Below are 27706 nucleotides of genomic sequence, written 5' to 3'. Positions count from 1 at the left end.
ACAGGAGGTTCTTACCCAGCCATGTCCCTGCTGCTGGGCTGTCATGTCCAGAGATGGAACTGACCTCACAGGTCCCTTCACAGCCACACTCTTCTGACTGGATTATGAGTGTCTGAGACACAACTGACCTCATAATACCACACCCATCCGTCTTGCTCCTTAGCACCCAGGACCGAAGCATGTTCTACACACTCCTACACCTGCCCCTCTTTCTCACAGGCTGTAGACACCCATCTCGTTTCCTCACCATGTTCAAATTTGTCATATATACTTCCTACTAAAAATGTGACTGAAAAGCACTTCTATATCTCCTCTTCTGCCCTTTTTTTTTTTTTTTTTTTTTTTTTTAATATTCTTCTACCTATTCTCTCTCTCGAAATCTCTCAAAGGCAAAAATTCTGTCAAATCACAGAATAACTCAGGTTTGAAGAGAGCCCTTGTCTCACTTATTTGTCTCACTCTCCTGCTCAAGGCAGGGTGAACCAGGTGGGATTGCTCAAGGCCTCCACCCAGGTTTGCATCATCCTCAAAGGTGCTGAAAGTGCACTGTGTAACATCGTAAAAGATGAGAATAAAGACGTTCAACAGTGTTGATCCAAGTGCTGGCCACTGAGATGACACCAGTAACTGGCTGCACAGAGGACTTTGTACCACTGGTGATATTTGGTCATGAGTGTTTAGCCAACTTCCCACCCAGCATCCACTTCCTGAGCCCCATCAGCACCACTCTGGCCAGAAGGGGACCATGTCTGAGGTGTGGCTGGAGGCCCGGGCCCAAGGAGTTGTGGTGAATGGAGGCAAATCCAGTTGGTGACCGGTCACGAATGGTTTTCCCCAGGGCTCAGTATTGGGCTCAGTTCTCTTTAATCTCTATCAATGGTCTGTATGAGGTGATCAAGTGCACCCTTAGTAAGTTTGCAGACAACACCAAGTCGGATGGGAGTGCTGATCTGCTGGAGGGTGTGAAGGCCATACAGATGGATCTGGCCCAGCTGGATCATTGGGCTGAGGCCATTTGTATGAGGTTTGACCAGACCAAGTGCCAGGTCCTGCACTTGGGTCACAACAACGCCAGGCTCAGGAAGGAGTGGCTGGAAAATTTTCTGGTGGAGACGGATATGGGGGTGTTGGTGACAGCAGCTGAACAGGAGCCATTGTGTGGCCAGGTGGCTAAAAAGGCCACCAATAGTATCCTGACTTGTATCAGGAATAGTGTGGCCAGCAGGACTAGAGAAGTGATTGTGCCACTGTACTTGAAACTGGTGTGGCTGGACCTTGAATCTGGTCCTTATCATAAGGACATTGAGGCACTAGAGAGAGTGCAGAGGAGGTGACGAATCTGCTGAGGGGCTGGAGCACAAGTGTGATGAGGAGCGGCTGAGGGAACTGGTGGGTTCAGCTGGAGAAGAGGAGGCTGAAGGGAGACCTTATCACTGTCTACAACTGCCCAAAAGGAGGTTGGAACATGGAGGGTGTTGGTCTCTTCTCATGACTAACCAGTGATAGGACAAGAGGAAATGGCCTCGAGTTGTGCCAGGAAAGGTTTAGATTGGATATTAGGAAAAAATTCTTCCTGGAAAGGGCTGTCAGGCATTGGAACAGGCTGCCCAGGGCAGTGGTTGAGTCACCATCCCTGCAGGGGTTTAAAAGGAGTTTAGACGAGGTTCTTAAGGAAGACGGTTTAGTGCTCGAGTCAGGTTATGGTTCAACTCGATGATCCTGAGCATTTCTTTCACCTGAAACGATTCTATGATTCTGTGATATCAACTGCAAAATTCTTCTATCACTTCTAAGTGCTCTTCACGTACCTGCCTCTTTACCTACAGTCCTGAAAGTTTTCTAATTAAGCACACAAGTCTTGAATACCAGATGTAAATGATGGAAGCGACATGGCTCTATCAGTCTGGTCTGATACCTGCCAGTCCCAGGCAAACACCTCAGGTACACGGGGCCTCTCAAGGTTTGCACTGGGTGCTTATAGTGAGACCATGGAGCTCAGCCCGAAAACCTGAGAACTCCCCTAAAAACTGACCACCAAACCAGCCCAACAACAACTACAAAAAGAACAAAAATCGCCACAATCTATTTTTTTATCAGATGAAATAATTCAATATTTGCACTAAAATGTCTGTGGAATTTCTATCCTGCCAAAATATGAATTTTCAGAATGTGTATGGACTGTGGGAGATGAAACGTTGGCCTTTCCCTGTGCTTGCAGTGCCAGAACTCTGTCTGCAGTTCTGTGAAACCACAGAACTGAGAAACATCATTAAGTTCTATTGTGGTTTTGTTTTTTATTTTCTTTTCTCCTTTTTTGTTTCCTCTAATTAAAAATTCCCTGGTGCCTGTTTTCATCCAGTTCTCTAAGGAAACATGAAGCAATTCCTGCAAAGAAGCTGTAACAATCAGTGTGAACTTCAGTGCAGAATCTGATGTAAAGAAATGTGCTCTAAATCCCAGGGGGGCAATGAGTGAAACAAGGATTTTGGGGAGCTGATTATAGATTTCCTGCTTAGGAGTGTGACTCCTCTTGAGGTATCCTGGCCTGTCTCCTCACTCACACGGAGTTTTAGGCACCCACTTTTCTGACATATTCAGACTTTATCAGGAGATGTACGACATCAATATATACAGGAGGCTGCTGATACCACCTGTTCTGGAAAGGGAGAGAAGCACGAGCAGAGAATGAAATAGAAGAAATACTGCTTTGTTCCTATTTATTATGGAAATGCTCTCTGTTTGGCTATTCCTGAAATCTCTCTAATCATCCACACCAGACTTAAAGCCTTTAGGAAAATGATGCACACAGCTTTGGCTTGTAAGAACATTTTCGATGTTAGTGAGCCCTCTGCTGCCATGATCCTGAACTGCAGATACTGAAAGAATGAACAAAACTCCAATGAAGTGAAAGGCAGAAGCAAACCCCAAGTTTCTGAGGGTGTTTGGACCCCATGAAGGGCCATCACTGACACAGCTGTGAAGGAAACAACCAGTGCAGGTCCCTGTCCCTGGAGGTTGGTGAAGGGAAGACTTGCAGACACTGGTTCCAGGTGGTGAGGGCCATGTGGAAGTGGCTCTGGTGCAATGTCAGCCCTTGATGCTTGTTCATCACCAGAATGGCTGAGCCCTGACCCCTGGGACCTGGTAGATTTTTCAGAACTGTTTTTCAAGGCTTTTCCTGTGGTCAGTGTGAGTGTTTTGTGTTTTGGGGGTGGGTTTTATGTCAAGTGCTGTTGCTTTAACTGCAAGACTCTGGTTTTCTGTGGAGTTGGAAATGCCTGTGAGCTCCTCACAACTCATCCAGCTTCTTTCATACACCTGGCAATGGTCACCAATCACCTCAATGTCCCAGTCCCAAACTTGCTTGAATCCCTATTTGGATCCACACCCCATCACTCCAGGAGGTTCATGGATCCACCAGGCTCATGGGTGATTCCTGAGGACCATCCAAGTGTGGGCAGTGTAAGAGAGGAGCAGAGCAGGGTCAGCTCATGGGCCATGACTGAGCACAGCCACCCCAGCAGCAGCCGTTGCCCATCTCCCAGGCACAGCCATGCCCACAGCATGCAAATGTCACTGCCATACATGATTAGCCCAATAGAGGCCTTTCTTCCTTCCGTATTCCCAGGAAGATCTTCCTCCTGTTCCTCCTACACATGCAGACATCAACTGCTTTACATTTCTGGGCTCAGACATGGCTGGAAGGGTTCACTGAAGCCATCAGCCATCTCATTGCTTCTCCCTGACATGCCCTGACCCTCTCCCACACCTACAATGGCCAATCACGGCTGCTCAGGCCTCCCGCTCTTCAGAAGAGGCCTCGAGCTTCTTGGTTCTTCCTGGTGCTTATTATGAACTTCCTCGCTCTCTCCAGAGTTCACGGTGAGCTTTCTTGTCCATAACAGCCCCTTTATGACCATGTTTCACTAAATGGTTGTATTTGTATGATCATTTGTGCAGAAAGGGCAGTCACAGGACAGCACCCAATATGTCAAAACTGATGCCCAGTGAAATGCCATAAAGCCCCGATGAGTTCCCCCTGTGTCTGTGTCTCTCCTGGAAGAAGTCTGTCCCGAGAAGGGGATCCAGCTCCTGCCACTCTCTGCAGAGGCACATGAGCAGTGTCCGTCACCTGGGGACACAAAGGGTGACGTTTGCCAGACCACCCGTCATCTGAACCACTTAGATGTGTGCTTGTGGATGGGATATGGAGCCTTATAGTGCCAATATCTATTTAATTGTCATTGCCAGAGGGACTACCACAGATGCAGAGCACTGTTTTACAGATAGTGAAATATAAGCATATAAAACTGACATTCCTAGACAAACTACACAAACATGTGAAGGACTTTTTGTGCCTTTTAACATTATTATCCACAAAAGGCTCAACAGCTTTGCATCTCAGGAAATGGGATCCAGAGTCCAAGGGCAGAATGGTTTGGGCTCTGTGCTGGGATCTGGAAACTGAAATGTGCTCCCACCTCCCAGCCCCCTGCCCTCCTCAGTGAGAGTGTGAGACATTCTGCCAGCAAGGGCTGAACTCACAGCCATGACCAGTATCTTATGTCCAACTGCAGCCAATGGTGTCCTGCCAGCTCAGGATTGGAGCTTCCATGGCTGGAGGTGTTTAAAAGACATGGAGATGTGGCACTTTGGAACATGGTTTAGTGGTGGTCTTGGCAATGTTTGTTTTACAGTTGAACTCCATGTTCTTAAGGGTCTTTTTCAGCCTAAATGATTCTATGATGCTATGATTCTATAACTTGGGTTGAAACCATTTCAATCTCATCACCTCCAGCTTCCCTCAGAGGCGTCTGCTGTGTGGCACAACTTCTCTGGCTCTCCAGGCAGGTTGGGCACTGGGTTGGTGTCTGCATTGGCAGTTTTCCCTTTCCTGGGGTAAAAGGCTGTTGAGCAGAGACGGATGTAGAGATTTGGGTCACAGGGGTTTGCAGCAATCCTGTCAAACTCTGAGCAGGATGAGCTTTGGAGCCCAGGAAAAATGGAGATGCTCTGAAGGATGTTTGTGAACAGTGGTGCTGTTACTAGTAACAGTAACAGGGAACTCCTCATTCTCACTGATGATCATGATGATGATTTAAATCTCTTTAATTTCAGTCCTAACAGTCATTCTTGCTTTTCCAAACATCTACTACACCTCAGCAGTTTGATCTTGAAAGAATTTCTTAGAACAATGCTTTTTCTCTCACTTCTTCTTTGTTTTAATAATTTAAAGAGTACACCTCTTGCACAGAATTACCCCAAAACTGTGCTTCTTTCAATATTTTTCTACCTTTTCATTATTTCTTATGTGGTGTGATGTGCAGGTTGCATAGGAGAACAGTTTCTTTTTGAGACAAAGAAGGCCAAGGAACAGATCCCAGGTCAGTGCAAAGGCCCAAAGGAAGCCAGAATCCTTATGTGTGTGCACTGACACACACTGTCACCTGCATTTCCAGTCTCTGCAGTCCCAACAGTGCCGCAGAGTCTGGAGTTCTGAACTCTCTCATCTGCCCTGTTTGACACGTGTACAATGGAACTACCCCAGTCCAATGACTGGTTTTGATTCTCTTCACAGCCTGAAGCACCACATGGGTCAGGAGACAAGCCAGGACACCCAACCAGGACTCACATACCCTTCACGTAGATTTTAGGTGTTCCCTGGCATCTCAGCAGACGTCACACTGATATCTGGGTGCAAGGAGCTGGTCAAGTGCCTCGTCCCCATTTCTGTAACGGTGGCTTTGCTGCCTGGCTGATGTGCAGACTCTGTACGTGGATGCTGACACCTCTTGAACAACCTGCTCTGAAAGGACGAACAAGGTGGTGTGTTCCTTCTGCAAGGGTATTAGGACAGCAAAAAAGACCCTGGGTTTGGGCAAATGAAAAGGGATGCAAAAGTTGTGGTCAGGGCTGTTTGGGGGCACTTGTAAAGCAGCCCTGCACCTCATGTGAATTATTCCTGTGGTCAGAGAGAACCCGAGATCTTTGTCTGAATTGAAAACATGAGGACAGCATTATTCAGGTTTAAAGGGAGTTTGGAAGATGTCTTGACCAACCTCCTCCTCAAAACAGCATTAGACCAGATAACTCAGTGCTTTATCCTACCTTGGATACAAAAATATTGCAGGAAATGATGCTGGATTCCTTGCTGACTTCCAGGTAACAGACCACCACTGCTCTGCCCACGTCCACAACCCTGTCCTTTCCTCATAGAAAGCAAAGAGGATGGACAGGCACAACCTGCCCTGGGCAAACCCCGTCACCTTCTCTTCCAGACACCCAGAAATGGGGTCCCAGTGGTCATGCTCTGGGGCACAGCCCTTAGTTCCCCTGCTCACCCATGGGCCATTTTGAAAAGTGTGAGAGCTGCCAGTGGTCAGGGAGTCCCCCCAGTCTCCATGAGCTTTCCAAGATGGTGGAGAGTGGCCTCACTGTGACATGGTCCTGCTGTCCCAGCTCCTGGGATGCTGCCCCTGCTGTCCCGTAGACTGGAGAGGATTGTGTTAGTTCCGGTGACCCCGACTTGATCCCCATCTGCTACTGGTTGTTCTCCAGACTCCTGCCTTTAGTCACAGAGAACTGAGAAACAGCAATTTCTCAGAAGAAAGATTCATCCATTCAGAGTGCTGGTAGGAAATATATTTTGCGAGTAACTGGACACAATCATATATTTTACTATATATTTACCAAAGATAAATATTTTTTTTTTCCTTATGATCACGTACAAATACAGACAACACAGATCTGTTGAGATCACTGTCAACATGGCCATCTAAAAAGAGAACAGCTCAATTAACCTTTTTATCCCTCTTTCCTCCATCAGTCAAGAGTGGCCAACAGCTTCCAGCATGACTCACTGTGTGCCAAGGGTTAAAAGTGGCACTGACAGCCCATGGCAGAGGATTGTTTGGTGCCTTCGACTCTCTGCAAGACACAAGGATCATCTTTCTTTATGTTGTAGGGTTTGGTAGGAGAGAAATCTAGAGAACATATAATAAAAATGGAGGGAAAAATAATCCAATTGAAAGATGTAGAGTGAAGGAAATGTGTTCTTGCAACTTCAAACATCAAACGTTGTTGGTGTTGTAATTCTCCTTTCTTTGTTTTGAATACTTTAAATATCAGTGTTTTCCCATTAGATCAAAAGGAGACTTTTCAGGATGTGCATTAAGAGCAAGAGGAGAACTTCTGATCCTGCACTAGATTTGCCTTCTCAGCACTCTCTCTGTTATCTGTGCATCTCATCTCCCTCATCCTGCAGGTATTTCCTCCTGCCCTGACTAAACTGACCATGTCTGAAGTCCCATTTCTAGCAGCTGATCTGCACACAACCCTTGCGATTGCTCTCTGGGTTTCCCTTCCTCTTACTGTTTGATCACTCAGACACTTGTCAACAGCCCAGTTGCTGCTTTCAGCCTCAGGGAGTTAAAAGCTTCCTTGTCTTTCAGTAGTCTGTCTAATTCTGTCTTTAGCCAACTCCCTTATTGTGTTTATTTTATAATTTCCTTTCCGTCTACAACATTTCTTGCATGGTTCTGCCTTGGAGAAGGTGAACCTCAGTGGTGGCAGCTTGTCCTTGGTGTACAGTTGAGGGGTGTGTTTACTTTTAATCATGACTCTCATCAGTTGTATTTTGTTTGTTCAGGGGTAAAGCAAAGTCCCTCTTTGCTGTGTGCACTTGGGTCTGCAAGGAGAGCAGGTGGGAGCTGGTGCAAAGGAGATGGCACATCCAGCTGCAGACTGCGGTGACGTCTGGTGTGAGGAAAAGGGATGCAAGGCCCTGGGGGCCCATGAGAGAAACAATGGGGTTGGGGAGGTGAGGAGCAAGGTTGTCCACATGGTGTGAGAACTCAAGGGACAGCTTCTCCGGCCAGTCCAGACCTCCTTAGGAGAGACCCTGGATCAACATCAGACAATGCTGCAATCACATCTCCAAACTGAAAAGGATTAAAATACACCCTTTACAATGGAAAGACTTTTTTATCAGAAGCTTTTTGAAATCTTTCTCCATAATTACACAAAGAAAACTCTCTAAATAACTAGACAAGATTGGAAGGACATTACAAGAAGAGACATGGTTTGTTAGAGCTTTCTTGAGTGTAATGAGCCCCATGGTGCATTTGGTGCCGAGTCCTTGGACATTACTCAGGTGCTGAGAGGAGATTGCACAAACCTTTCCAGAAGTCAAAGCCAGAAGAAAAAAGTACTAAGTTCCTTGAAGTGTTAATGAGTTCCACTGAGGGCAAGTACCAGCAAAGCCTCCCCAGGGACTCGATAGAGCAGAGAATTGGAGGCCATGATGGCAGATAAACAAAGGGAAACGTGCAGGCAGCTGAGGTGCTGAGAAAACCCTGGTTTAGTTGGATGAAGCAGAGAGGCCAAGACCTGACCCCCAGCCCCTGGGAAGGCAGATCCTGTCCCTCACACGTTGCTCAGGGCTCTTCCTGGGGCAGGGGATGTGGGCTGTGTGGTGCTGAGTGAAGGACAACGGTGTGACAGTTCCCAGCCTTACTGGGGGTGTGCAAGGAGGCCATGAGGTGTCCCAGTGCCTGAGGACAACATGTCTCCTCACAGGCCTTGGTGGCAGAGGCGATGGCCATAGCCAAGGGGACAAAGACTTGGGTTCTCCTGGTGACATCCAGCCTTGCCAGTGCCCTTTGCCATCTCCACCACAGGTTGTCCTACACTGTCCCTCAGCTGCTGCTGTTTCCCTGCAGGCTGTGGACACCCATCTGGCTTCCTCCCCTTGCTCTCACCCTGGTATTTCCATACATTGACTGATGTGTCTCCACTCTGTTCCTGGAAACACAAGTACATGGACGGATCTCCTGCTCCTTCTGGATGATTTCTCGTACCACAGCACTGCCCTTTGAGTGACATTTCTTCCTCCTCATGTCCAGTCTCCACATTTTAACCTGCGATGTGTGGCAGTGTTTCTCTGCTGTAGAAAGAAGGACCCTGAAAACTACTGACCTGTCAGCCTCTTACCTGTGCCTGGGAAGATGATGGAACAGGTCCTCCTAGAAGCTGTGCTAAGGAACAAAGAATAGTGACACAACAACTTCCCCAGGCAGCCTGTTCTACTGCTTCACAACCTTTTCCATGACGAAATGTTTCCTAATATCAATTCTGAACCTTCTCTGGCACAAGGTGAGGCCATTTCCTCTAATCCTGTCACTTGCTACCCAGGAGAAGACCAACACCTCCAGCCTTGTCCCCCTCCTCTGCACTCACTGCAGCACCTCAAGGTCTTTCCTACAGTGGGGGGCACAAAACTGAACCAAGGATTTGAGTTGTGGCCTCACCAGTGCCGAGTACAAGGGGATGATCGCTGCTCCGGTTCTGCTCACTACACCGTTCTTGATGCACATCAAGCCATTGGCCTTTTTGGCAACCTGGGCACACGCAGGCTCATGTTCAGCTGCTGTCAATCAACAACCCCAGGTCCTTTTCCACCAGGCAGCTTTCCAGCTACTCTTCCCCAAGACTGTAGTGTTGCAGGGGATTGTTATGACCGAAGTGCAGGACCTGACACTTGGCCTTGTTAAACCTCAGACAAATGGCCTCAGCCTAATGAAGCAGCAGCTCCAGATCCCTCTGTAGAGCCTTTGTACCCTCCAGCAGATCAAAACTCCCACCCAATTTGGTGTCATCTGAAAACATAGTCAGGGTGCACCCGATCCCCTCATCCAGATCATTGATAAAGAGATGAGAGAGAACTGGCCCCAATACTGAGCCCCGGGGACACCACTCATGACCGGCCACCCACTGGATTTGGCTCCGTTCACCACAACTCTTTGGGCCCGACCCTCCAGCCAGTTCTTTACCCATTAGAGATACACCATCCAGGCCACGAGCTGCAGCTTCTCCAGGAGATGCTGTGGGACACGGTGTCAAAGGCTTCACTGCAGTCTAAGGACACAACACCCACAGCCTGTGTGGCGGATTCACTCCCCACGACAGACTTTCTCTCATCTGCTCAGCGGTCACCTTGTCACAGAAGGAGATCAGGCTGGTCAAGCAGGACCTGCCTTTCATCAAGCCATGCTGATTGGGCCCCATTGCCCGTCTGTGTGTGTGACCTCACAGTCCTTTCCCAGATGTGTTCCTGCTGTTGGCCAATCCCCTGCAGAGGCAGAAGTGACCTCACAGTGCCCTCCACACCCATTGGTTCCTACTGGACAATGAGTTCCTGAGACACAGGTGACCACACGACATCGTACACACCATCACCCTCCTTGTGGTCCAGTGTGTGAGCAGATCCAACTGAGCTGCTTTCAGCAAATGTATCTGATAGATTTCCTGTCAAGGGTTTGAGTGGAGAAATGCTCTTCAGAGGAGCTGCTGTATTTACTCTGGGGCATTTTATATCTCCAAGGAAAAGATTAATGGAATCCTACAATAACGCAGGTTGGAAGAGAACCCTGAACACCATCTCTGTCCCACTGACATTTATGGCACCCCAAGGAATAGCTGATATCATTTGTGCTCACTTGGGTCCATCTCACCACATGCACACAGTGGACATGCACACAATGTGGGTGTTTACATCTCATCTGGACAATGAAAACAGGGACTTTTGACCTAGTGTTTCATAAAATCATAGAATGTCCTGACTTGGAAGGAGCAAGAAGGATCACGGAGTCCAGCTCCTGTCCCTGCACAGGACACCCCACAGGTCCCCCCATGTGTCTGAGGACGTTGTCCAGTCTCTTCTTGAACACTGTCAGGTTGGGGCTGTGACACCTCCCTGGGGAGCCTGTTCAGTGTCCAGCACGTCTGGGGGAAGAACCTTTTCCTCATGTCCATCCTAAACCTCCCCTGGCACATCTTCCTGCCATTACCTTGGGCTCCTTCACTAGTCACCAGAGAGAGCAGATCAGTGCCTTCCCTTCCTCCTCCCGTTGTAGGAAGCTGTAGCCACCATGAGGTCTCCTTTGAGTCTTTTCTTCAGCTCTGATAGTGAGAAACTCCTTGGTTTGCTTTCTGAAGCAGAAAGGAGAAGCCATGACCTCCATTCTCTTTCCCTGCAGGCTGCAAACACCCATCTCGCTTCCCCACCTGCTCTCACCCAGCATCTCTCCACCTTCACTGCTGTGTCTGCACCCTCACCGGCTGCTCTTTGGCACACAAACCATGGGCTGATCCAGCTCCCTCTGGGTCACCTCTTGCACCACAGCACTGCCCATCCAGTGACATTTCTTACTCCTGATATCCAGTCCTCACCTTCCAAGTAGACTTCTTTTTTCTCTTTCCTGCTTCTTCCCACTATCAAGAAAAGCTCGACCATCTCATAAACTGCCCTTCATGCAGGGAACCCAACCCATTAGGCTTCTTGTGGTCTTACCTGACCAGAGAGAAGTCACCTCACCATGACCTTCTAAATCCCATGAGTGCTGCTGGCCTTTCAGCTTCTCTGACAGACACAACCATGTCCCTGCCACTGTCCCGTCATGTTCTCAGATGGGATGGACACGACAACCCGTCTCTCTTCCTGGGTAAGACCTGTGGGCCTTTGGGCAGAGGTTCTTTTCCAGCCACGTCCCTGCTGCTGGGCTGTCACCTCCAGACACAGAACTGACCCCACTGTCCCCTTCACAGCCACATGATTCCACATGGATAATGAGTGTCTGAGACTTAGCTGACCTCATAATACAGAACCCATCCATCCCCCTCCCCATAGCCCAGGGCCTGACCTGATATTAGTGTGCTTGTTGTATCAAATTAACCATACGTATTTCCCTCTAAATGTTTGAGTGGAGAAACTTTCTTTGCAGTAACTGTTGTTTTTATGTTGACATATTTCTATCTCCTCTTCTGCCTCTTTTTTTGTTTTTCTTTTCTGCAGATATTCTATATTCAAAAAATGTGTCCAGGGGAAAGACTCATTGAATCATAGAGTCAGCCAGGTTTGAAGAGAGCCCTGAACATCTTCTTGCTTCACTCTCCTTCCCAAAGCAGGTGACCAGGTGAGGTTCTTCAAGGTCTTCGCTCAGCTTTACATCATCTGCATCACAGCACAGAAGGGAGAATAAAGACCTTCAGCAGTTTTGGCCCAAATGCTGGTCACTGGGGGATGACACACTAACTGCACAGAGGACACTGCATCGCAGATGATATTTGGGCTTGATGTTTCAGTGAACTTCCCACCAAGCATCCACTTCTTCAGCACAAACTGCCTCAATCCGTCTATAAGGACACCACAAGAGACCATGTCCAAGGCCTGGCACAATTTCATACACACAACATGCCTGTCTTTCCCCTACCCATTTTGGTTCATAAGTCTCTTTCTTGTCCTTCAAGTGCCTGCAGATGGCTGCAGGAGGACTTGTCCCATTACCTTCCCAGGGACAGAGACAAGCTGAGCAGCCTGTGATTCCCCCATTCTCCTTCCTGCCTTTCTTGAAGATGGGTTTGACGCATGCCAGGACCTCCTCGATTGCACTGTCATTTTGAAAACACAATCCAGAATCACAGGGCAACTGAGGTGAATCTCACTGGATCAGTGGGGTTTGTTCCCAGAGTCACACACACAAATGTCAGGGTTGTGGCAGGTGTCCATAACTGAATTGGCTTTGTGGACTCTCATCTGAGGCAGAATCATAGAACCATAGAATACTCTGATTGGAAGAGAGCCTTGGGATCATTGAGTCCAACCATAACCCAGCTCTCACACTAAACCATGTCCCTGAGAACCTCATCTAAGCCCCTTTTAAATCCCTCCTGGGATGGTGACTCTCCCTGCTGCCCTGGGCAGCCTGTTCCAATGCCTGACAATGCTTTCCGGGAAATATTTTTTTCCTAATATCCAATCTAAACCTCCCGTGGTGCAATTTGGGGCCATTTTCTCTTGTCCTATCACTTGCTACTTGGAGAAGAGACCAACCCCCTCCATGTTCCAACCTCCTTCAGGCAGTTGTGGACAGCGAGAAGGTCTCCCCTCAGCTTCCTGTTCCCCAGGCTGAACAGCCCCAGCTCCCTCAACCGCTCCTCATCACACTTGTGCTCCAGACACTGAACAGCTTCGTCGCCTCCTCTGCACTCTCTCTAGTGCCTCACTGTCCTTCTCAAGATGAGGGACCCAAAACTGAACACAGGATTTGAGGTGCAGCTACACTAGTGCTGAGTGCAGCGGCACAATCATTTCTCTAGTCCTGCTGGCCACACCATTCCTGATACAAGCCAGGATGCTGTTAGTCTTTTTGGCCACCTGAGAACACGCTGGCTCCTGTTCAGGCACTGTCAGTCAACACCCACAGATCCCTTTCTACCAGGCAGCTTTCCAGACACTCTTCCTTGAGCCTGTAGTGTTCGTAGAGTTGTGACCCAAGTGCAGGACTCAGCACTTGACCTTGTTAAACCTCAGACAACCGGCCTCAGCCCCATGATCCAGCATGTCCAGATCTCTAGGTATGGCCATCTTCGTGTCCCACGTCATGAGGGATGGACATGGGGACCTCAGTTCAAGGCAGAACATCCTAGTGCTGCATTCAGGCCTTCATGGAACCTGCAGGAATAGCTGATGGCATTTGTACTGAGTCGGGTTCATCTTATGTCCATGATATGCATGCTCATATCTCATCCATACAGTGGAAACATTGGCTTCTGACTTACTCATTCAGTGTCCTTGTGTTGAGGGATGAACAACCTCTCTCAGCTGAGGTGAAGGGCCAGTGCTGGAAATGGTGGTTTTGAGGGGCTGGTCTGTGGTGACTGTGCTGAGCCAGTTTCCCCAGGTTGTCCCATGAACATGGGCACACAGCAGCCCCTGCTCTGCTGGTGCTTCAGGGCTCTCCCAGGAGGCCTGGCTGGGAGAGGACTCTGCTGTGTGCCAGCCCTGCACACTCACACACTTCAGCCCTTCACTGGTATTTTCTTCTCTGGGGCATTTGCCAGTTCAGCCCTCTCACCCCCTCCTGAATTGTGCCACCCCCTGCCCTCTCCCCAGCCGAGTCCGCAGAGCAGCCACACTGGAATTGGAACTGGTCCCACAGCAGTGGGGACCAGTGAGAATGAAGGACAGTGAGAATGTCCATCCAGCCGGCAAGCTGTGTGGGTCTCCAGCACAGGCATCTTGCAGACCCAGGTCCAGACTGGCTCCCCAGGACAGCATGAGGCATTTGGCCTAGGGGATCCTCAGGAAGGTCCTCCGGCCACAGTGCCAAAGCCACCTGCCCCAAGCTGCCACCTGCAGCAAAGGGTTTCTCTTTCCATGTTTTTTCTGCACACATACAGTGCCCCACTCTTCTCCTGGAACATCCCATCTCCCCACAGAGCCCTTTCCCAAGAGAGCTGAGCTATGCTGACCTGGTCAGCTGTTCCTGCCCCCCTTCCCACGCTCCATACAGCTGTGAGCTGGCGGTGCTGCTCTGCAGAGCAAGTGGACTGTGGTGCCCAGGGCCATGGGGTGAGTCCGCAGGCTCATGCTGGTCAAGGTGGGAGGAAGACCCAGCTCAGGGTGACTCCTGCTTACTCCCCCTCAGCACACAGACATGGCTCCTGCAGCCCCAGAGATCCCAGAGAGAGGATTCTGGGCAAACAAGGCAGTGCAGGGTCCTTCATTTCATTTAAACACACAGAGAGTACAGCTCTGCATTTACACAAAGATTATGGGTCACATAAGACAGGTAGATATGGACATAGACATAAGATGATAAATGATTTTGCTTGTGGAGAGCATTAATAAAACCAAGAAAAGCTAAAACCAAAGAAAACAAAAAAAACCTGCAAAACTCAGGCTGAGCTGTTTATGAGTTATATTACAGATAACATGCAGAAGAAAGAGGTCAGCTCATGACTGCTTTTGGAAAGCAAACAGTCATCAGTTTCCTTATGGCATCCTTGAGCTCCTGGTTCCTCATGCTGTAGATGAGGGGGTTCACTGCTGGAAGCACCACTGAGTACAGAACTGACACCACCAGGTCCAGGGATGGGGAGGAGATGGAGGGGGGCTTCAGGTGGGCAAACATGCCAGTGCTGACAAACAGGGAGACCATGGCCAGGTGGGGGAGGCAGGTGGAAAAGGCTTTGTGCCGTCCCTGCTCAGAGGGGATCCTCAGCATGGCCCTCAAGATCTGCACATAGGACACCACAATGAATACAAAACACAGAAAAGCTAAACAGGCACTGACCACAAGCAACCCAAGTTCCCTGAGGTAGGAGTGTGAGCAGGAGAGTTTGAGGATCTGGGGGATTTCACAGAAGAACTGGCCCAGGGCATTGCCCTTGCACAGGGTCAGTGAAAATGTATTGGCCGTGTGCAGCAGAGCAGTGAGAAACCCAGTGGCCCAGGCAGCTGCTGCCATGTGGACACAAGCTCTGCTGCCCAGGAGGGTCCAGTAGTGCAGGGGTTTGCAGATGGCAACGTAGCGGTCATAGGACATGATGGTGAGCATAGAATATTCTGCTACTATCAAGAATGCAAATGAAAAGAGCTGTGCAGCACAACCCGAGTATGATATGGCCCTGGAATCCCACAGAGAGTTGGCCATGGACTTGGGGACAGTGATGGAGATGAATCCTAGATCGAGGAGAGTGAGGTTGAGCAGGAAGAAGTACATGGGGGTGTGCAGGTGCTGGTCCCAGGCTATGGTGATGATGATGAGGCCGTTGCCCAGGAGGGCAGCCAGGTAGATGCCCAGGAAGAGCCAGAAGTGCAAGAGCTGCAGCTCCCGTGTGTCTGTGAACAGCAGGAGGAGGAACTGGGTGATGGAGCTGCTGTTGGACATTTCCTGCCTGTGGGCATGAGGACCTGTCATAGGAGGAAAAGACAGTGACAAGTGAGAGGAGAATAAACAGGCTGTTTCTCATGGAATAGCGCTTCACCGATGGATGGAGGTTTCAGCTCATTCTTTATTTCTACCAAGTGAGAAAAACAGGTCATCACACTTTAAAATGCAGCTTGGACATTTAATTTCTATGAACACACCTCTGGGTGAAAACCCCCTAAATTGGTGTCAGAACAAAAACTGAGCCACACTCCCACCCCAACCTCAGAGAGCAAGAGCACCAGGGACAGGTGGAGAAACAGAAAAGAACGCTGTAGTGTTCCCGAGAAATAAAACAAGGACAGAAAGGCAGACAAGCATGCTGTGGAACCTTCTCCTGACCCGGCTGTGCTGCTGCCACTCACATAATGACACTGGAGAGCAAGTACTTTTAGCACCTTTTTTGTTTACCACGTTCCAGGAACCCTTCACCTGGAGGTCCAGCTGCTGAGGTGGAGACTTGTGACCTGGACCCCATGGCTTTGGGGCAGAGGGTCTGCTGGGGAGGAGAGGAGACCAGGGGTTGCACTGGGAAATGTGTCTGCACTGGAAAGGATGTGAGAGACGTTCCTAACTCCCACCCGCAGCATTTCAGGTCCATCTCCCTCTCCCTGCCCATGTCTGTGCTGCCTGCAGCTGTGTGTCTGTCCCTGGGTCTGCTCCCTGTCAGTGTCACGGACCCCGTCCCACCCGCTGTGTGCTCAGCTCTGTCCTGCTCACACCTCCTGGCACTGCCCAGGGGCAGCTCTGTGTGTGCAGGGGCTCAGGAGCAGCTCAGACACGTCCTAATGAGAACTGGGGTCTCAGTGTCTGCTCCAAAGAGAGAAATAAATCCCCATCTCCCACTGCACACCCGGACGAGCAAGAGTGGAAAACTGAAAGCAAAGACTCCGTCTGACCCACACAGTCCCCTTCAACCCCACAAGCTCCCTGCTTGCCCTGCCGGGGATCGCTCCTTCCACCCACAGCTGCTGCCATGGGATCTCCCGGGCAGGCTGAGCACTGACCCTGGCAGGCAGCAGAGTCCCTGCCCCGGCACAGCCCTGGGGTGCAGGGACCCTGCTCTGCAGGACAGCCCTGGGCACCCCTGGGTGCTCCCCCTTCACTCATGCTCAGCAGAAGGGGCCATCATGCCCTGTCCCTCTGACAGTGCAGCAGGGAAGCCCTGCTCTGGAGTGTGTTCTTCACTACAACAGAGATACTGTGAGAGAGACCTGACAGATCCTTTAAATTGTGGGATGTATCACCTTTAGATCCCTCCAGGAATCACACCACATAAGAAATAATTAAAAGGTAGAAAAATAATGAAAGAAGCACAATTTGGGGGTAATTCTGTCCAAGAGGTGTACTCTTTAAATTATTAAAACAAAACAGAAGTGAGAGAAAAAGCATTGTTCTAAGAACTTCTTTCAAGATCAAACTGCTGAGGCGTAGTAGATGCTTGGAAAAGCAAGAATGACTGTTAGGAAATTAAAGAGATTTAGGTCATCATGATCATCAGTGAGAATGAGGAGTTCCATGTTACTGTTATCGGTGACAGCACCACTGTTCACAAACAGCCTTCAGAGCATCTCCATTTTTCCTGGGCTCCAAAGCTCAGCGTGCTCAGAGTTTGACAGGATTGCTGCAAACCCCTGTGACCCAAATCTCTGCAACTGTCTCTGCTCAACAGCCTCTTACCCCAGGAAGGGGAAAACTGCCAATGCAGGAACCAACCCAGAGACCAACCTGCCTGGAGAGCCAAGACAGTTGTGCCACAAAACAGCCACCTCTGAGGGAAGCTGGAGGTGATGGAATTGCAATGGTTTCAACCCAAATCATAGAATCATAGAATCATTTAGGCTGGAAAAGACCCTTAAGAACATGGAGTTCAACTGTAAAACAAACATTGCCAAGACCACCACTAAACCATGTTCCAAAGTGCCACATCTCCATGTCTTTTAAACACCTCCAGCCATGGAAGCTCCAATCCTGAGCTGGCAGGAAACCATTGGCTGCAGTTGGACATAAGATACTGGTCATGGCTGTGAGTTCAGCCCTCGCTGGCAGAATGTCTCACACTCTCACTGAGGAGGGCAGGGGGCTGGGAGATGGGACCACGTTTCAGTTTCCAGATCCCAGCACAGAGCCCAAACCATCTTGCCCTTGGACTCTGGATCCCATTTCCTGAGATGCAAAGCTGGTAGACTTCTGAGGATAATCATGTTACAGGCATGAATAGTCCTTCCAGTGTTTGTGTAATATGTCTAGGAATGTCAGTCGTATATGCTTATATTTAAATAACTGTAAAATAGTACACTGCATCTGTGGCAGCCCCTCTGGCAATAACAATTAAATAGGTATTTGCACTATAAGGCTCCATACCCATTCCACAAACACACATCTAAGTGGTTCAGATGACAGGTGGTCTGGCAAACGTCACCCTTTGTGTCCCCAGGTGATGGACACTGCTCATGTGCCTCTGCAGAGAGTGGCAGGAGCTGGATCCCCTTCTCGGGACAGACTCCTTCCAGGAGGGACACAGACACAGGGGGAACTCATCAGGTCTTTACAGCATTTCACTCGGCATCAGTTTTAACATATTGGGTGCTGTCCTGTGACTGCCCTTTCTGCACAAATGATCATACAAACACAATCATTTAGTGAAACATGGTCATAAAGGGCTGTTATGGACAAGAAATGTAACCATGAACTTTGGAGAGAGCGAGGAAGTTCATAATAAGCAGCAGGAAGAACCAAGAAGCTCGAGGCCTCTTCTGAAGAGCGGGAGGCCTGAGCAGCCGTGATTGGCCATTGTAGGTGTGGGAGAGGGTCAGGGCATGTCAGGGAGAAGCAATGAGATGGCTGATGGCTTCAGTGAACCTTTCCAGCCATGTCTGAGCCCAGCAATGGAAAGCAGTTGATGTCTGCAGGTGGAAGAGGAATAGGAGGAAGATTTTCCTGGGAATACGGAAGGAAGAAAGGCCTCTCTTGGGCTAATCATGTATGGCAGTGCCATTTGCATGCTGTGGGCATGGCTGTGCCTGGGAAATGGGGAACGGCTGCTGCTGGGGTGGCTGTGCTCAGTCATGGCCCATGAGCTGACCCTGCTCTGCTCCTCTCTTACACTGCCCACACTTGGATGGACCTCAGGAATCATCCATGAGCCTGGTGGATGCATGAACCTCCTGGAGTGATGGGTGTGGATCCAAATAGAAGATTAGAGCAAGTGTGGGATTGGGACATTGAGGTGACTGGTGACCTTTGCCAGGAGAATGAAAGAAGCTGGATGTGCTGTGAGGAACTCACAGGCATTTCCAACTCTACAGAAAACCAGAGACTTGCAGTTAAAAAAACATCACTTGACATAAAACTCACAACTAAAACAGAAAACACTCACACTGACCACAGGAAAAGCCTTGAAAAACATTTGAGAAAAATCTACCAGATCCCAGAGGTCAGGGCTCAGCCATTCTGGTGATGAACAAGCATCAAGAGCTCACATGGCAGAAACTTGGGGTTTGCTTCTGCCTTTCACTTCATTGGAGATTTGTCCTTTCAGTATCTGCAGTTCAGGATCATGGCAGCAGAGGGCTCATTGACTTCTAAAATGCTCTTAAATGCCAAGGCTCCGTGAATCATTTTCCTAAAGGCTTCAAGTCTGGTGTGTATGATTAGAGAGATTTCAGGAACAGCCAAGCAGAGACCATTTCCATCATAAATAGCAATAAAGCCAAATTCCTTCTGTTTCCTTCCCTGCTTTCCCTTCCCTCCCTTTCCAGAACAGGTGGCATAAGCAGCCTCTAGTTCATATTGATGTGTTGCATCTCCTAATAAAGACTGAATATCTCAGAAAAGTGGGTACCTAAATCACCATGTGAGTGAGGAGACAGGCCAGGACACCTCAAGACGAGTCACACTCCTCTGGACCAAGAGGTGGGTGTTGCTGGCAATCTCAGGTGCCACAGCACAGTGATACTTGTGTTCAGAGAGCTGGTCAAGTGACTCATCTCCTGTTCTGTAATGGTGTCTGGGTGTGCTCAGGTCACCCCTGACTTGAGCCCCATCCACTGCTGGGTGTTCTCCACACTCCTGCCTTCAGGAACAAGGTCCCAGGAGACCTTGCTGGTGAAGATGGAGGCAAAGAAGCCATGAAGAACCTCAGTCCCGTCTGATTCTACTCTTATGAAGTTCAGCAGCAGACCCACGTTCACCCTGTGTATTCTCTTACTGCAAGTGATGCTCTGTCAGCTCATCTTGCTGCCCTTCCCGTGCAGGTATCAAGTCCAGGGCAGCTTTGTCATCATCCCCACATCCATGGACAAGGTTTCTCCATTCCTCCTTTGCAGTTTCCCCTGCTCCCACCTCCTGTGTGCTGCCTTTTTACCCTGGAGGTCCATCAGTTAAGAGAAGCAGCCTCACGAGATAAATGCTTCTTTTCATGTGTCCTTGGGGAGATCATTCTTGAGCTTTGAGCAGGATGTCCTGTAAGGATTATCAGATTTACTGAGCTCCTTCACCCTTCACACCTACTTCTATGTCACTACTTTGCCCACCAACCCCCAGTATGTCAAAGTCTTCTCCTCTGCATTCCACCAGCCTGTGCTCTGCTTCCTCCCTCCCCTCTGGTGCCTGGGACCCCACTGCTTCCTGGTCCCGACAGATAAGGTGGACACTGATGTTCACATCCCTCACCAGGGTTTCCTTGTTTCCCAGATCCCAGTTCAGGTGAGAATCACCCTTGTTGCCCATCAAGCAGACATGTTAAGCAGTTGGCCCAAGATCCTTTGAAACTGCACCTGCAAATATGCCACGCCAGTGAATGTCAGAACAATTACAGTTTCCCATGGGAACCTGCTCATTGACTGGTGATTTCCTCAGATTGCTGACAGAAGATCTTTTCCAGTACTTCTCCATGATGCAGCAGATTGTTACACCCAACACACTGTCACCCTGTACTGGGTTTACATGGCAAAGTCTGAGGGTGATTGTGGCTGTGCTACAGTTGTCACCTCTCTGAGAAGACAACAGGAGTTTGACCAATGTCAGACAGAGTCGATTTCAGCTGCTCCAGGATGGACCCACTCCTTGCCAAATCTGAGCCACTCAGTGATGCTGGCAGCACCTCTGGGATATTGTATTTGAGAAAGGGTAAAAAACGCTGCACAACAGCAGATGGGAGAGAGGAGGGAGGAGATGTGAGAGAAAAGCACTGCAGACACCAAGGTCATATCCCACAGGACCCAAGCAGGTCCCTCAGCAGGCCAAATCCTGCTCTCCTGAAATCCTGCTCTTGGCCTTGTTCTCATCTCCCAGGAGCCTCAGCTCCACTTTCCCATCCCTGACTGTTCCATCCTGACCAACTCTTTCTGGTTTGTAAGTGTGAAGTCCCACAGGGCACCTCACCCCACTGACTCCTCAGTCACCCGTGTCAGGAAGATGTTGTCAATGAGCTCCAAAACCTCCTGGATGGCTGGTACCTTGCAGATATTGGGATATCTCAGGTCTGCCATGAGGACACGGCCTGGAAACATGAGGCTTCTTTCATTTGTCTGAAGGAGGCCTCATCTCATTCCTCTTCCTCATCAGTGAGTCTGTAGCTGATGTCCAGTCACCACAACACTGCCCATGTTGTTCTGCCCTCTCATGCTGACTCCTCAACCTTCAGCTGACATTGTCTGTCCCCAGGCAGAGCTCCACGCATTCCTGCTGCTCTACCACATGAAGGGAAGCTATCCCTTTGACTTCAGACCTCTGGCAGTATGAGTATCAGACACCCAAGACCCCACTTTTTCCCCAGGAGATGATATTTATAGTGTCCTGTAACGCCTCATGCTATTATGGTGGGAGAGACACCCTCATCAGGATAAGCCATCTGCGTGCAAACTTTAATACCTGAGCAAATGGAACTTCAGTCCAGGGAGAGTCCAGACCTTGTGAATATCTGTTGTTTGCCCATCAGAAATGTCTCAATTTTGACAAGATGAAATGACGAGGTCTCAGTGACCCTAAGGAGAAGGGCCTGGGCACTACAAGGTCCCCACACCAGCCCGTGGTGCATGCTCACCATGAACAAGGCTGCATGAGGAGGAGCGTGGGGACCCAGACACCTGCAGTTCTCATCCCATTCGGTTCAGCACTGGTGTGACCCACACACACGGGTGTGTGCCAGTGTGCGGCTTCCCAGTTTGGAGAAGCAGGGAGGAACTGGAGAGTGCAGGGCTGTGCCAAGGCAGGTTCAGCACCTTGTGCACATGGTGTGAGGTGCTGAGGGACCTGGGCTGCTTTGGCCCAGCAGCGCTGGGGAGGCTGCAGCAGTGCAGGAGTAGCCTGAGAGTGCTTGAAGGGCAGTTTCAGAGGTGGTGGAGGTTTCTGCATAATGGGAAAGAGCTTGAGCAAGAAATAATGGTGCAAAGTGCAACTGGGGAGGTCCAGGCTTGACGTGAGCAGAAAGGATTGTGATGGAAGGGCAGTGCTGTGGTGGAGCAGGTCAGCAGAGGGAGTCTGCATCAGCCCAAGGCTTTGTGCTTCAAGGAGCAGCTGGGGAGGATGGAGAGATCTCAGCAAAGGAAGGAAGATGCTCAGACAAGAGCAAGGTGGGGCAGCAGGGGGGATGTCTCCAGTCTGCAGGGACAGAGGTGCAGGGGATGCCACAGCACAGGACAGGCTGTCGTGGAGATGATCCCGGGATGGAAAGAGGCTGAAAGCCCCACCAGACATGAGCTCCTTCTCCCCTTGGCTATGGCTGTTGTCTGCACCTCTGATGCCTGTGAGGAGACACTTTGTCCTTGCAGCACAGGGGCCTCATGGCCTCCTTGTCCCCAGCCAGGAACCTGGGAGGGGTGGGACCATAGTCCTGCCCTTGACCTTGCACAGCCCCACATCACACTGTCCCAGGAAGGGCCCTGGGCAACGTGGGAGGGACAGGATCTGACTTCCAGGGCTGGGGGTCAGGGCTTGGTACGTTGATTAAGTTAACACATCCAGGTTTACTCAGCATCAGAGCCACATTTACATTGCTTTTCTTGACCTGTCATCTCTGTCTCCAGTTTTCTTCTCTGACCAGACCCCTGGGATGGTTTCTCAGTTGTGTCCCTCAGGGTGACTTTACAAGAAACTTTGGAGTTTGAATCTGACTTTGACTTCTTGAGAAGTTTCTTCACCTTCCCCCAGGGTCTGAAGTTCATGGACTCAGCACCAAACCCACCAGAGGGGTCATTAAAGCGCCTTGGGCTGCTCCTGTTCTGCTGAGCTGGGCTGGGCTCCTGGGACACAGGGAGCTCATGGCAGCGGCAGCGCTGCAGAGAGACAGCTCTGCCCAGGAGCAGCTCCTCTGCACACGCAGCAGGGCTGAGGGCTCTGCCTGGGGATCTCAGCAGACGAGCAAGGCAGAGAGAGATTAAAGGTCGTCAGGACTGGGAGGATGACTGAGAGCTCACTGGAGGAGAAACCTTTGCAGCCCTTGCCATGGTAAGTCTCTGGTGCAGGGCAGTGCAGCTGTAGCTCCTGGAGGCATCTCCTGAAACTGGCACACGCACAGCGTGTGGGATCTGTAAGGACGGGGCTCTTGTCAGGCCATGTTGAACAGCTGTGAAGCCGGGGGAGCATCCAGGGGTGCCCAGGGCTGTCCTGCAGAGCAGGGTCCCTGCAGCCCAGGGCTGTGCTGGGCAGGGACTCTGCCGCCTGCCAGGGTCAGCGCTCAGCCTGCCCGGGAGATCCCATGGCACAGCTGTGGGGGGAAGGAGTGACCCCCGGCAGGGCAGGCAGGGAGCTTGTGGGGTTGAAGGGGGCTGTGTGGGTCAGGGCTGCTCAGAGCTCCAGATCCCCCCACAGACATGGCAGAGGGTCCTTCTGAACAACAACATCAACACAGGAACAGCTGCAAGGGAAGGAGTCTGTGCTTTCAGTTTTCCACTCATGCTCGTCTGGGTGTGCAGTGGGAGATGGGGATTTATTTCTCTCTTTGGAGAAGACACTGAGACCCCAGTTCTCGTTAGGACGTGTCTGAGCTGCTCCTGAGCCCCTGCCCACACAGAGCTGCCCCTGGGCAGTGCCAGGAGGTGTGAGCAGGACAGAGCTCTCTAGGGTTGCGGTGGCAGTGTCGGTCACTTCTTGTTCTGACACAAACTCAAGGGGTCTTGCCCCAGAAGTGTGTTCATGGAAACCTGATGCCCAAGCTGCATTTTAAACTGTGATGAACTGTTTTTCTCATTTGGTAGAAAGAGAGTATAAGCTGAAACATCCCTCCATCAGGAGGGGGTTTTCCATGAGAAATAGCCTGTTTATTTTTCCCAGAGAAATCTCCCCTAACTTGTCACTGTCTTTCGTCCTTGCACAGGTCCTCATGCCCACAGGCAGCAAATGTCCAACAGCAGCTCCATCACCCAGTTCCTCCTCCTGACATTCACAGACACACAGGAGCTGCAGCTCTTGCACTTCTGGCTCTTCCTGGGCATCTACCTGGCTGCCCTCCTGGGCAACGGCCTCATCATCACCACCATAGCCTGGGACCAGCACCTGCACACCCCCATGTACTTCTTCCTGCTCAACCTCGCCCTCCTCGACATGGGCTCCATCTCCACCATTGTCCCCAAATCCATGGCAACTCCCTCTGGGACACCAGGGCCATCTCACACACTCGACCACAAGGAGGGTGATGGTGGGTACGATGCCATGTGGTCACTTGTGTCTCAGGAACTCATAGTCAGCAGGAAGCCAATGGCTGTGGAGGGCACTGTGAGGTCATTTCTGCCTCTGCAGGGGATTGGCCAACAGCAGGAACAGGCCTGGGAAAGGACTGTGAGGTCACACACACAAGACGAGTAATCGGGCCCAATCAGCATGGCTTGATGAAAGGCAGGTCCTGCTTGACCACCCTGGACCAAAAGAATTGTGGTGAACTGAGCCAAATCCAGCTGGCGTCCGGTCACAAGTGGTGTCCCCAGGACTCAGTATTTGACTCAGTTCTATTTAAGCTTTATCAGTGATGTGGATGAGGGGATCGAGTGCACCCTCATGAAGTTTGCAGATGACACCAAGTTGGGTGGGAGTGTTCATCTGCTGGAGGGTGGGAAGGCCATACAGAGAGATCTGGACCCGCTGGATCATTGGGCTGAGGCCATTTGTATGAGGTTTGACCAGATCAAGTGCCGGGTCCTGCACTTGGGTCACAACAACCCCAGGCTCAGGGAAGAGTGGCTGGAAAATTGCCTGGTGGAAAGGGATCAGGGGGTGTTGATCGACAGCAGCTGAACATGAGCCTGTGTGTGCCCAGATGGCCAAAAGGGCCACCAGCATCCTGGCTTGTATCAGGAATGGTGTGGCCAGCAGGAGTAGCGTGATTGTGCCACTGTTCTCAGCGCTGATGAGGTCGCACCTTGAATCCTGTGTTCAGGTTTGGGCCCTTCATCATAAGAAGGACATTGAGGCACCAGAGAGAGTGCAGAGGAGACGACGAAGCTGCTCAGTGCCTGGAGCACAAGTGTGATGAGGAGCGGCTGAGGGAGCTTTTGGATTCAGCTGAAGAACAGGAGGCTGAGGGGAGACCTTCTCGCTGTCCACAACTGCCTGACAGGAGGATGAACATGGAGGGGGTTGGTCTCTTCTCCCAAGCAGCAAGTGATAGGACGAGACGAAATGGCCTCAAATTGTGTCAGGGGAGGTTCAGATTGGATATTAGGAAAAAATTCTTCCTGGAAAGGGTTGTCAGGCATTGGAACAGGCAGCTCAGGGCAGTGGTTCAGTCACCATTCCTGCAGGGGTTTATAAGATTTTAGATGAGGTTCTTAGGGACACGGTTTAGTTCTAGATTTAGGTTGTGGTTGGACTCAATGCTCCTGAGGGTCTCTTCCAACTGAAATAATTCTATGATTCTCTATTATCAACCGGAATATTCTTCTATCACATCTTCTAAGTGTTCTTCACATATCTGCCTCTTCAGCTACAGTCGTGAAACTTATCTAATTAGATGCACAAGTGTTGACTAGTAATTGTAAATGATGAAAGCACCATCACTCTGTCAGTCTGGTCTGATACCTGCCAGTCCCAGGCAAACACCTCAGGTACAACCTGGTACCCCTGGGTGCTCCCCCTGCAGTCACCCTCAGCAGAAGGTGCCATCATGCCCTGTCCCTCTGACAGTGCAGCAGGGAAGCGCTGGTCTGGACCATGTTCTTGTTTTCTACATAAGAAATACAGTGAGAGAGCCCTGACAGCTCCTGTAAATTGTGGGGTGTATCATCTTTAGGAGATCCCTCCAGGAAATGCAGCTGCATTGTCCTACAGCCAGAGACTTACCGTGTTAGAACTATGAAGATTTGTCTCTCAATGAGCCCTCAGCAACCAACCCCCTACATTGCCTTTCCCCTCTCTGTGCCTGGCTCCTGTGCCCTCGGTGCTGCAGGCAGAGCCCTCAGCCCTGCTGCGTGTGCAGAGGAGCTGCTCCTGGGCAGAGCTGTCTCTCTGCAGCGCTGCCGCTGCCATGAGCTCCCTGTGTCCCAGGAGCCCAGCCCAGCTCAGCAGCACAGGAGCAGCCCAAGGCAGTTTAATGACCCCTCTGGTGGGTTTGGTGCTGAGTCCATGGACCTCAGACCCTGAGGGGAAGCTGAAGAAACTTCTCAAGAAGTCAAACTCAGATGCAAACTCCAAAGTTTCCTGTAATATACACGGGTCCCACTGAGGGACAAAACTGAAGAACTGACCCCAGAGTTTGGTTAGCACAGAAAACTGGAGGCAGTGATGACAGGTCAGGAAAAGCAATGTAAACATGTCTCTGATGCTGAGTAAACCTGGATGTGTTTCATTAACTGAAGGACTAAGCCCTGACCCCCAACCCTGAGGAGTCAGATCCTGTCCCTCCCACGTTGCCCAGGGCCCTTCCTGGGACAGTGTGATGTGGGGCTGTGCAAGGCCAAGGGCAGGACTATGGTCCCACCCCTCCCAGGTTCCTGGCTGGGGACAAGGAGGGTGTTGGAGCTCATTGACAACATCTTCCTGACACGGGTGACTGAGGAGTCAGTGGGGTGAGGTGCCCTGTGGGACTTCACACTTACAAACCAGAAAGAGTTGGTCAGGATGGAACAGTCAGGGATGGGAAAGTGGAGCTGAGGCTCCTGGGAGATGAGAACAAGGCCAAGAGCAGGATTTCAGGAGAGCAGGATTTGGCCTGCTGAGGAACCTGCTGGGCCCTATGGGATATGAGCTTGGTGTCTGCAGAGCTTTTCTCTCCCATTTCCTCCTTGCTCTCTCCCACCTGCTGTTGTGCAGCGTTTTTAACCCTTTCTCAAATACAATATCCCAGAGGTGCTGCCAGCATCACTGAGTGGCTCAGATTGGGCAAGGAGTGGGTCCAACTTGGAGCAGCTGAAATTGGCCCTCTCTGACATCAGTCAAACTCCTGTTGTCTTCTTAGAGAGGTGACAACTGTAGCACAGCCACAATCACCCTAAGTTCCAAGTCTTTGCCATTTAAGCCCATTACAGGGTGACAACATGTTGTGTGCTACAAATTACTTGATCATGGAGAAGAAATGGATCTTCAATCAGCAACTGGAGCAACTCACCAGTGAATGAGTACGTTCCTATGGGGAACTGTAATTGCCCTGACATTCACTGGCCAGGCAAAGCTGCAGCTGCCAACAGTCCAAAGGATCTTGGGCCAACTGCTTAACATGGCTGCCTGATGGGCCAACAAGGGTGATGCTCATCTGGATCTGGAACTGGAAAACAAAAGAACCCTGGTGAGGGATGTGAACATCAGTGTCCACCTTGACTGTCGGTCCCAGGCACCAGAGGGGAGGGAGGAAGGCCAGCAGCAGAGCACAGGCTGGTGGAATCCAGAGGGGAAGACTGACATACTGGGGAATGGTGGGCAAAGTGGTGACATGGAAGTAGATCTGCAAGGTGAAGGAGCTCAGGAAATCTCATCAGCCCTACAGGACAGGTTGCTCCAAGCACAAG

At 50.4% G+C, this 27706-nt stretch overlaps 1 protein-coding gene across 1 annotated transcript; it reads right to left on the bottom strand.

The window, feature by feature from the left end:
• Positions 1-14789: 14789 nt before the first annotated feature.
• Positions 14790-15731, bottom strand: LOC308048691 (olfactory receptor 14J1-like; the record flags this gene model as incomplete). Its single annotated transcript, XM_080357971.1, has 1 exon — positions 14790-15731. The coding sequence occupies one exon, from the start codon at positions 15729-15731 to the stop codon at positions 14790-14792; it is 942 nt and encodes a 313-aa protein (XP_080214097.1).
• Between the last annotated feature and the right edge of the window lie 11975 nt (positions 15732-27706).

The sequence above is a fragment of the Nesoenas mayeri genome (genome assembly GCF_963082525.1).
Source record: "Nesoenas mayeri genome assembly, chromosome: 22".
NCBI classification, from domain to species: Eukaryota; Metazoa; Chordata; class Aves; order Columbiformes; family Columbidae; genus Nesoenas; species Nesoenas mayeri.
This window is presented reverse-complemented; position numbering and strand designations above follow the sequence as displayed.